Source organism: Aspergillus heteromorphus (genome assembly GCF_003184545.1).
Source record: "Aspergillus heteromorphus CBS 117.55 chromosome Unknown BO70scaffold_33, whole genome shotgun sequence".
In the NCBI taxonomy this organism is placed as follows: Eukaryota; Fungi; Ascomycota; class Eurotiomycetes; order Eurotiales; family Aspergillaceae; genus Aspergillus; species Aspergillus heteromorphus.
Window position 1 is genome coordinate 106,626 of NW_020290438.1, and position 10,845 is coordinate 117,470.

General features: G+C 52.5%; 3 protein-coding genes across 3 annotated transcripts; 2 read left to right on the forward strand and 1 right to left on the reverse strand.

Moving 5' to 3' along the window:
- Nucleotides 1-1,080: 1,080 nt before the first annotated feature.
- On the forward strand, nucleotides 1,081-2,768 carry BO70DRAFT_299929 (putative cyclin-dependent protein kinase complex component; the record flags this gene model as incomplete). Its single annotated transcript, XM_025539653.1, has 2 exons — nucleotides 1,081-2,397; nucleotides 2,472-2,768. The coding sequence occupies 2 exons, from the start codon at nucleotides 1,081-1,083 to the stop codon at nucleotides 2,766-2,768; spliced, it is 1,614 nt and encodes a 537-aa protein (XP_025395540.1).
- A 3,629-nt stretch (nucleotides 2,769-6,397) lies between these two features.
- On the reverse strand, nucleotides 6,398-7,828 carry BO70DRAFT_365775 (uncharacterized protein). The gene has a single exon (XM_025544156.1). The coding sequence runs from the start codon at nucleotides 7,665-7,667 to the stop codon at nucleotides 6,750-6,752; it is 918 nt and encodes a 305-aa protein (XP_025395541.1). The 5' UTR covers nucleotides 7,668-7,828; the 3' UTR covers nucleotides 6,398-6,749.
- A 1,723-nt stretch (nucleotides 7,829-9,551) lies between these two features.
- BO70DRAFT_365777 (Ulp1 protease family protein) lies at nucleotides 9,552-10,839 on the forward strand. The gene is made up of 7 exons (XM_025544157.1): nucleotides 9,552-9,593; nucleotides 9,715-9,742; nucleotides 9,805-9,819; nucleotides 9,894-9,943; nucleotides 10,021-10,040; nucleotides 10,094-10,645; nucleotides 10,740-10,839. Exons 1-7 carry the CDS (start codon nucleotides 9,573-9,575, stop codon nucleotides 10,792-10,794), a joined length of 741 nt encoding a protein of 246 aa, XP_025395542.1. The 5' UTR covers nucleotides 9,552-9,572; the 3' UTR covers nucleotides 10,795-10,839.
- Nucleotides 10,840-10,845: the final 6 nt, after the last annotated feature.

Genomic DNA, 10,845 nt, shown 5'->3' on the forward strand with positions numbered 1-10,845 from the left:
ACCATCGGGTTTGGTCTGGGACCAAGAAGTGAGTCGTGGTGAAAGTGGTGATGATAATGAGGACAATGAGGATACATTGGCCATTCTATTGCAGAATGACTGTTCGGTATTACTATGAGGGAGATTTTCAGCATCCACGGGACCGACTTCTCACCTCCTTGGTATCGCCGCAAGGAACCTTCATCTGTAAGGATCGCGCTCCCGAGCTACTACGTAAATCGTAAGTACATAGCAGCAGTAGACCGAACCCCGGCGCCCCTCCAGATGATGGATCATCTTCCGGTATCATATCACCGCCAGGTCGCATTCCTCCGTCTCACATAAGTACATATAGGTAAGTCAGTCCATATCAGGGTCAGGGCGGACGTCGCTGGTTTGCTCCATTGGGATCGTGTTGAGCCAGAACAATCCATTGATCATTACTCCGTATCTACAGTGTAGATCCATAGTTAGACGGGAGACTCGGGTGAGGTGAGTGAGTCGTCGAGCCTTCCCGGTGTGGAACCCCCCCCAACCTTGCCGGGACGGACGAGTTTCTTGTTCCCTTCCTGCATCATCATCATCCACCGGTCTCCGCCACCCTATCCATCCAGTCCATTCGCTCCCTCCCTCCCTTATCCTCCGTTATTAGTACTATCCCATTCTATCCCCGTTGTTATCTCCTCTTCTTTCTCCCCCCTCTCCCCCAGATTATCCCTCGCTGATTCATCGCAATGGACCATCCCATTGCCAGCTATCGCCTGTGATTCCCTTCCCGCTTCAGGCTTGGGTCGGGCTCACCACTTCCTCTCCCTCCCCAGTGCTCTGACCCTCACGCCGCGATCTTCCAGATCCAGGCTTCTCCCCCCCCCCCCTCCCCAAATCCCCGGGGCATTGACTGAAGTTAATTAATACTCCTGTACTTCCTCCCTGTCTTTCTTTTGCTCTGCCCTTGCTTTTGAATGAATCCTTTCGTGTTCGGGGCCTCCAATGACCCCTCTCCCTTCTCTAGCCTACTTCCGTTGCTGACCTTCGGCCGCCGGCCCTGTGGCTTCTCCAGAATCGACCGCGCCTTACCTCCTCAAACCCATCGGTTCTGATATGGGATCGGTCCTCGTCAATCATCCGCGATCGGAGTACATGGATACCTCCTACACAATGCTGGGGGGCGCCATCACTTCTTCGGAATCCGTCTATCGATCCTCGTCTCATCACCAGGCCTCTCACCACCCGTCGTCACACCTGGAGACCGGCAGCTCTAGGTCGGCCTCGTCCAATACCACCCCCACCTCGTCCACAGCCCCGCCATCAACATCCGCCGCCGGCTCTGCTCGCCTACCCTCCCACCCAACCCATGATGTACCGGCTTATATCAACCGGCCCTCTCACTCCAGTTCTCAACCCTCCACGCGGGCGTCTTCAGCCACTCCGGGATCAGCCTACACCCACCCTCACCCTCCATCAGCCTCAATGACCTCGACCACCACCTCCAGCCATCCATCGCGCCCGGACTCTCTTTCTCATCCCGCAACACACCCGTCTCACCCCACCAGCGGTGGCCACCATGCAACCGCGGCGGTACCTACCTCGGTGCCGCACCCGGGCAGCCAGTCATCACCAACATCGCCCCAGCTGAGACCAACTTTTCAGTCCCTGCGATCGCTGGGGGGATCCGAGGCGAACTCGCCGAGTCGGATCAAGGTCCGGGATCTGTCACACATCCAAAGCTTTGCTAGTGAAGAGTTCTTAGCGCAGAAGGATCGGGCGCCGGGGCAGTGGACACAAGAGCGCCAGTACGAGATTAGCTCCATGCCGGTCACGGACATAATCGAGATGGTTGCTGGGCTCCTGATGAAGATCACGACCACCAACGATGCGCATCATGAATCCGTCCATCGTCACATCCCTCCGCCCGACGGCACAACCAGTCTCAGCCCACAAGCAACAAGTGTTCTTGCATTCCATGGCAAAAACATCCCGAGCATTAGTATACTCAGCTATTTGACTAGGATACACAAGTATTGTCCTACCACCTATGAAGTCTTCCTCAGTCTGCTGGTATACTTTGACCGTATGGCTGAGCTGGTCAATAAGGGTCAACTCGAGCGATTGCGGCGTCGCTGGGACCGTCCGGCTGGTGGCGATGGTACTAGATCCTCATCGTCTGAGCAATTGACAACCCAATCGATGCACGCCTCGCCCATGGTCACCCCACCTTCTTCAGCTGTGATAGCTGCGCAAGACCCGTCAACACCGTCCTCGGTATCACCCTCTCTGAATCCGCAAGAAGACGAAGATCAGCTTTCCCATTTTTTCGTTGTCGATAGTTTCAATATTCACCGGCTAGTCATCGCGGGCGTGACTTGTGCCAGTAAATTCTTCTCTGACGTCTTCTATACTAATTCTCGCTATGCAAAGGTAATTGGCCCTCTCACTATCTTGGTTCCCTTTTTCTCTCGGCATATGGCTAAACAGTATTGGTTTCTACGCAGGTTGGGGGACTCCCACTGGTTGAACTCAATCATCTTGAACTTCAATTCTTGCTGTTGAACGACTTTCGCCTGTCGATTCCTGTCGAAGAGCTCGAGGCATATGGAACCATGCTTGTGGAGTTTTACGCTAGAGAGATTGTTGCCCAGCAGCAACAGCAACTTTCCCAACCTGCGATTCCGCGTTCAATAAACCCTTCCACGGCGCCCGATTCCCAAACAGAAGGGATGTACATGCGCACTCGCGAGAAGCATCGGTCTGATCATCCCGAAATTCAGCAAACACCTACACCGCCCTAGCCAGTGTGCGCCTTCAACCACAGCGTGATGGGCGATTTACAGCTTCTCGCGTATGCGATCCGCCTTTTCTATCCGAGGTAGACTACGAGCTTTGAGATCCACGCCCGGGTGTACGTATCCATTACTGAATATCTCTCCTTGTGGGTATCGCATACCCTATTTGGTACATATCTTCACTAGTCCTGTCTTTTTCTCTCATGTTCCGGTCCTGTTTCCTGATAGACGTCGACGGTCGGCACTCTAACTCATGGTTGAATCTTCTTGAAGCTTTCTCGGCTCTTATTCTTCCTATTCTTTCAAGTCTGCCTCTGTGTACACAATTTCTGTCTCTGCATATTGTTCATTTCTCACCATTGGCTGGCGTTTCGGGGTTTCTTTCGGTCTGTCCTGTCCTCCATTAAACTGACTACTACTGTACGGGAAGAACGGTTGCGAGTTTTGTCCACTCCGGGTTTTGGATCACGCTATGGAATTATCTTTGCGACTACTAGTTACCTTACCAATCCGCGTTACCAGCGTTCACGCTACCTGACTATTGTCTTTGTTTGCGTATCCGCGGTCGCCCCCTGCCCTCTGGCCCGGTGTGTATTGCCTCCACCAAGTACTACCCTAGTTAGTACCCAGTAATGAAGCATCGAGTAGCGAACGCGTTCAAACGAACGCCACTGTACTACCGGCCTTGGATTGGATAGATACTATGCTCGGTATCCAGGAACTGCCCCATGCATCCCGAGCAAAGCCTGGCGAATAGGATGGGCTAACAACCGCCTGCTGTGATGTTAAGATACGTCATGCACCGAAAGACCTCCCCTCCCGTGTCAGGTCGAACGCAACTGAACCGGTCATGGATTTGCTCGCTAAGGATACTAATATACTAGCACTTTGTAAGCGTACATTCGTGTACTTTGTAGGGGTCTATAGTAGACACTACCTTTACTTGTTTGAATGGACGTGGCGATGTCCTATGTCCTCGGTTACATCATAGCGTGCGCTGATCAAGACATCAATCATATCACATCACATCACCATGATCCTCACTGGCTAGCCACCTCGTTTTCGTTTCGTTTCGTTTCCCACCGCACAATATTAATGTTAATGTCAATGCTACGTACTTCACTAAAAGTACGAGTATACACAGTATGACTACAGAGTACACTGCTGAAGCGTGTAGAGAGTATCTTCAAGTAGGTAGCTCTTCTAGTGGGTGGGTGGTAGTTATGTGTATACTGGATACTGTATACTGCCAGTGGATACTGGATACTGTGTACTAAATAAACACTGTAAGTAGGTAAGTATAGTAAGTAAGGTAGCACACAGCTGCAACCCTCACCCCACCCCAGCCCCCGGATATTAGTATCTACCCCTTCCATGCAACGCGTCAACCCCACAATCGATCGATCAATCATTCATTCAATCAATCGATCATACCCCAGATCAAGTTTTTTGTTTCCCTCTATTACTCCATACTATGGAGTACTTCCCCGATCGAACCTCGCGATTTCAAAATCCGAAGCAAGACCAAGACCAAACACGTGGCTTTCGAGATTCAGTTTCGGTCGGGTACATCAAACCAAGCAAGGCAAATGGGTTGGGCCCGGCATGTCTTCTCAGCAATATTGCATAGTACATAGTAGTTAAGAGTAAGTAGTGTTCTGGGTTGGTTCTATTACTGCGATTTGGTCTTTGGTCTCTGGTCTGGTCTTTGGGCCGGAAACGGGCCGAGCCTATCTACAATGAACGGGGGAATTTTGGGCCAGGGGAATTAATTGAATGGGAACAGGAAAACAGGAGCGTATTATTTTGATCAGGCGGTTATAATGGTAGAGTAGAAATATTCATTGTGTTTTCTGGTTGCGTGTAAGGCATAGTCATCAGTTAGTCGATCATCTTTGCTTGTCTTGAGAAGTTGTGCTGTTTGTGTCAACAGATTCATTGTTATTGTTGAGCCGAAACAATGTCCTTAGGCCACGCAGGTCTTAGGGGCTAGTTGTCCTGATATAAATAGCCCTTGTGTTCACTAACTGCAGATCAAATAAAGGGTTAGTAACAAATACTTAACACGCACGACATTGTCAAGCATATATCTGTTTCATGCAAGCTTGGATAATATGTCAATATCTTATATTTATTGATGCCGTTTCTTCGGTCAAGTCTGTTCCCGACTCTGTCTCGGTTGTTTCTGCGGGATTGCACTTTGCTGTAGGATGTCTTGAAGGGGCAGAGGCAGATATCAGGAACTTAAATGATTGTGGGGGTAAACTCCACGTAGGCAGAGACTGGTACACTCTCGCGGGACTGGCACCTCACTGTCGCTGCTCCTGCTACAGCAACAGTGACTTTGACTTCAACTTCCAACTCAAGTCCCATTACCAGCGGCCTTGACGACGTTCCTATTCTCCGACACGAGTATCTCCCGGAAATACGGTCTTGTGCACCGAGTTTTACTCACAATCAGGGAATTCTTCCATGCCTCGTTGGTCACCCTCGACACCCGCATGCTGTTCATATGCAACCGGCTGGCTGACCGGTGTAATGCTTCTCAATACACAATAGATATCCGAGTGGCAGGTGCAACAGGGTCGCCTTGCTGGCCAGGCTGCTGCGGATCTGTGGAACAAGCTGAAGGGGTAGATGGGTGGTTGGATTGTTAGCTGGGTAGCAATTATGCCGCGCTATACGCATCTGCTAGTCCCCTAGAGCTTTTCCCCCTCTTTACCTTCTTGTTAGTATATATGATCCGTTGAATCAATACCCTTGGGAATACTATCTCTTCTCCACCGCCTATATTTTCCTTCCTGTGATATCTTGTTGTCGTAATCAAGACTATCAAGAGGAGGGTAAGAGCCTTCCACGCCTATATGAGCCGGGCATCTCTTATGGGAAAAAGAAAGCTCGTAGAGGCCATAGCAGAGGCTATAGTCTCGAACCTTATTGCCCAACTCAGTCCCGAAGGATGGATCCATAGTTCAAACATGGCAGACGTTGCCAAGCTCTGCCGCGCCAGCCAATCAGAAGGCTCCCTCCGCGTGCACTGATCAGCTGCTCGTTCTCAATCTTCTATTCTGTCTATCTTCATCCTTTCTTCTCCCATCGCCAATCTCCCTTTCACCTACATTTATCGGTCTCCAGGCATGCAGCAAATCTCAGCAGAAACAGACTTATCTTCTCCTACTAATGGTAGTACTGAATATCAATATCAGAGCAATCCTTTTTGAAGTGCTCCCGCCACAAACCTATCGCTCCGGCGTTAGTATCTTGCCCATACCCATGGAAGAACGCAATGGGACAATGAGATAGACGTACTCCAAGTCCCTCTGCTACTGACCCCCGAACCGAACGACAACAAAGCGAGCGATGACTCCCCCATGACGATGACCCTAGGCGATCATGAATCGAGCGATGAGGTTGGTGGGTATAGGGAGGCATCATCATCGGCGGCCTATCCATAATTGCCTAGGGTCACCATTTCTCAGGCTTGTCATCCGGGGGCGTCGTCGGTCGGTTCGTTGTCAGTCGGTTCATTGTCAGTCGGTTCGTCGTCAGTCGTCGTCGGTCGTCCGTCATCGCTGGGGTCGTCATCTCGGGGGGGGGCGTCGTCGGGGGAGTCGAAGTAGCAGCAGTGGGGACGGCAGGTTGCTGGCACTCCAGGCGAGGAACTACGACTTACTTTCCGCGTACGGGGGTGCGCCATTACCCCTGTTCATAGGGAACCCTCTTCTGGAATCCCCTTGATTCTGTTAGTCAGTGGAGCTTAGAAAGGCTGGTGCTCTCACCTCTTGTCCGGTGCAAATGTGCCACCAGTATCACAACAGGATATACGCACAGCCCGATCTGTTACCTGGTAAACAGAACCTGGTTGGACATCCCAACCAGGGCCAATGGGGGAAACGAACGGACGACATGAGAGTCAGGGCTACAAGACGAGTGTGGGCAAACGAGTGTGGAGGAGCAAATGAAATGAGTGACAGAGAACAGAAAGACTCACAACCGGAATCCTCCCCGCTCTCGAACCTGCTCCCGGAGCCGATTCCAAACCATAAACACTGTTGCAGGTCCCCACGCGGGCCTCCTGGCGGCGATCCGGGCCAGTCGGTTCCACGCGCAGTCCTGGCGGTTACATGGCCTCGAGGCGTCGTGACTGAAAGTAAGCATCACATAGGAGTCGGAACCCCAATATGTTGCATACTTCTCCATCTCTCCGTCCTCGTCGGGCTCCGTTAGAGGCGTGACACTCCATCCCTGAAGGTGGCCCATGGCCGCAATCGGGGCGGGGTACACGTGCTCTTGCCGTACAATCCAGCGGGAAACAGGAATGACGGTATTCTCGCCGAAACGAACAACCTTCACCGACTTGTCCTTACGACCCGCACTGGTCGGAGCCAGAGCGGACTTTGCAAGGACCTCGTCGATGCGCTTGATCGCCCTTTGAGCACGCGTCATGTGTGTAGCTGGTGGCGACGGCTTGGAGGGAATGGCGGCGAGCTTCGACCGGTGTCCCTCGAGGGACTCGTTCGGACTCTGCGACCTGGGCAAAGCCCAAGGTCGAGATCGGGCCTGTCGAGCTGCTCTTCTTTCCTCCAGGCGGGAAAGGGAGCCTTTTAGCGAGCGCACTGCCCCAGTGGGAGCTGGGGCAGGTAAAACAATGGAACGAGGGGCAGGGGGTCTCACACAACGAACAGGAAGATGCGAACACTTTCGCATTTCCTCAAAGGAGCGGACGCCAGCTCGTTGAGACGAGACAGGCAAAAACGAGCGGTAAGAAGGAACCAGAGGGTTCCGGCGGAAGACGAAGCGAGCAGTCGGGGGGCAAGGGAACGAAAGGAAAGCGGGCTGCGTCGTAAACCGAGGAACCAAAGGAGCCTTCTTGTAAGGTAACCCAGGAGTATAGAGGTGAGACATCTAATATTCCTGGACAAAAGCGGATAAAAAGTTGTGTGGGGGAGGGCGGAGTGAAGAGAACAGGGACAAGGCAGCTGGAGCAAAAGCTAGAAGCTAAGCAAAACACGGATGGGCTTGACGAACGCAGAGCGTGAAGAATCACGATACTAGCATCAAACAACCAACCATGCGGTGTTGGGGAGAAGAAGAGGAAGAAGAGGAAGAAGAGGGAGAAGAGGGGAGGGGGGCTTTTTATATAGACTAGGGGTGTTGGTACGGAAAGAGCACTCTTGCGGCAACCACCCTCGGGAATGGCTTGAATCAGCAACAGCGTTCTGTGATCGCGGCTGTTGACACGGCAAGAAAGACTTGACGACAGTGAGCGTCAAGATCAGACGGGTCGGGGCCAGGAAAGACCAAAGAGCATCAGATGGTTACCATGCAACCGACTTCCCTCACGAGGAAGGAACAAGAGAGTAGAGGTAGCTGTCTATAACAATCCCCCTCTTGGGAACAATCGTAGATTCACAGTTGCTGAAGGGGTATACCTTGACGATATGGTCTCCACATATTAGCCCTCCATGATCACGACGACAGAAGCTTCTATGGTATCGTAGTATAGCAGCTGGGACACTATCAAGGTCTGTCATATCGAGCCAAGCTCCTTCCATTGCGAATGCCCGTCGATCCCGCTGCAAGGTAATGCGCAACTGCCGAGGACGCTTGGATGGCAGTCACATCCCTCGATTAAAATGGTATGGATGTAGAAACTAGAACTAAAGAGGGATCTGCCCGGGTACTGTATACTAGTGGTTGATGCGGCCAGCGCAATTACTAGTAGTTGCTTACAGCGCGCAGGCCTAACCCGATGTCAGTGCCGTATCCGGTTAAGTATCTAGAAGTCCGTAAGTCGTTCCTTCACACTTAGACTTCAAGCCAGATCATATGAATGAATTCACCAAGACACTATTCTTCCTGCTAATTGAGATCGGTCTTGTATCCGCGCTCCGGCCCGGGGCTCCCTACGTCTCCTATCAGTGGCCAATCAATTGGGCCAACATATTACCTTCACGTAGATAAAGATAGATAGATAAAGTACTAGTAGTCAGAACTGGATCGATTCCCGAGGCACACTACTAGTACTGAGCTAGCAAAGCTGGCTAGCACTAGCCTTACCCCGGAATCCCATTCCAGCGATAGTGACATCCCCCCGATGTCCCTTGGTTCGTCCCTTGGTTCCATCCAATATCCATCAATCATCTGACCCAGAAACAGACACTACAATTTACCCTTTTTCCGCCAAGAGAAGTACCTCGGGTTAGAGCGAGGGGGACGAACGACGGCCGCTGCCACGTGAGGGTCGCGCACCGCCACAGGTGACGTGACGTCTCCGCGGCGGGGTGGCTGAGGGAGGAACTTCTCCTCTCCTCGATTATTCGTCTCCTGCGACCACCCCAGTCGATCAATTGTTTGCTTTGGCATCGACGTCACCTCGTCTGCCTTTCCCTCCCTGCACAGCCCCTGACCTCTCCTGTGTCGAACGCGATTTAACCACGGCAGCTGGGATCGATTCCTTTCCTTTTCATCCCTAGTGATCGAATTCCCCGCCAACGGACCTCCGAGCAAACAGGCGGTTCATTCCCGATTCCCGATTCCCCCCCCCCCCCCCCCGCCTCCTCTCCCTACGCGATCGATCGATTTGGCCGTCGTATGTACATGCCCATCGTATTCAGCCCGGGATTTTATCATATCAAGCGTGTTTGTCGTGCGTCTGGTCACCGGGTTAGACCAGACCGCCATCCCCACGCCCCGCGCGATCTAGGCCGAGGGTGAGGACGGACGGACGGACGGACAGACAGACAATACTGTACTTATTCGGAAGGGATCACGATGCGGGACGGTGGACTTGGGAAGCTGCATAAAAGGATGAGGAGGTTTGGCGATACAGTAGGTCGAAAGGACCCCCCACTCCTCTGACTATCCTATCCTATCCGATCCGATCCGGCTTGCCTGCTCTGCGTGCATGCGTGGATTTGTTGGCGCAGCCAAGGGGCTAAATCAGACGTAGTTGAACCCGGATGATGCGTATTTAAGTTGTAAGTTCGATTCCCCCGGACTGTCTTGGGTTCGGAGATGGGTCTAACTCTGGAGTTGGCAGACTACGATGTTCGATGTATGTTTCCCGATCGCGAAGATATTGATCGCCCTTTATGATGGATTGGCCGTGACGTCTGACATTGGGTCTAGTAACAAGAGGGGATATGCAGTCACTGAAGAATGACTGGCTAACAGATAATGTTCGTGCGATGCAATCACGCACCTCGCGACACACTCAGGAAGGAAGACTGGCTAACAAAAGCCTCCCATCGTATAGGTCATCTCCTTCTGGGAAGAGTAAGTCACCCCTGCCGATGGGGGTGACCCCGACTCACAAGTCACAATGGCAGATACCTCGAGCGCGAATTTCTCGCGCAGTACAAGTCATCCAACATCGTCCTCCTCCGACCCAGCATGTCCTTCATGATCCTCCAAACCCCGAACCCGCTCTCCCTGCGCGAAGCCCTGCCCGACTTCTCCCGCACAACGCACGTCTTCCTCCCTATAAACGACTGTCGCAATGTAACCGAAGCAGAAGGCGGCACGCACTGGTCCCTGCTATTGATATCGATCGTCGACGGGATAGCGTTCCACTATGATTCGCTGCCCCCGGGAAACTACTATGAGGCGCGGACCGTGACAATGAAATTCGGGTCGCTGCTGAACCGTCCGATCCGCTACGTCCACTTGGAAGACTCCCCCGTTCAGGAGAACGGTAGCGACTGCGGAGTGTTCGTATGTCTGAGCATGCGTCACCTGCTGCTGAAGAGGCTGCTGACCGCCAACGCCAACGAGAAGGTCAGCATGAGTCTGGGTGGAAGGAAGGTCGATGCTCGGTCTGGGCGGAAGGAAATCGCTAAGACCATCGAAGGATTCCGGAAGGAAGGCGAAAGACGCAGATCGTACGTTACATTGTCCTCCCTCATCATCAGCCCATAGCCCATCCATCCCCCACCCCAGCCCCAGGACCAGCCAATACTGACAATGTGAATGCAGAGCCAGCCTAAGTCCCCTCGGCCACAAATCCACAAGTCCCCCCCGAATCGAATAATGTCTTTACTACCCACATACAAGGCCAGTCCACTCAGCCGGCCGCCTACAA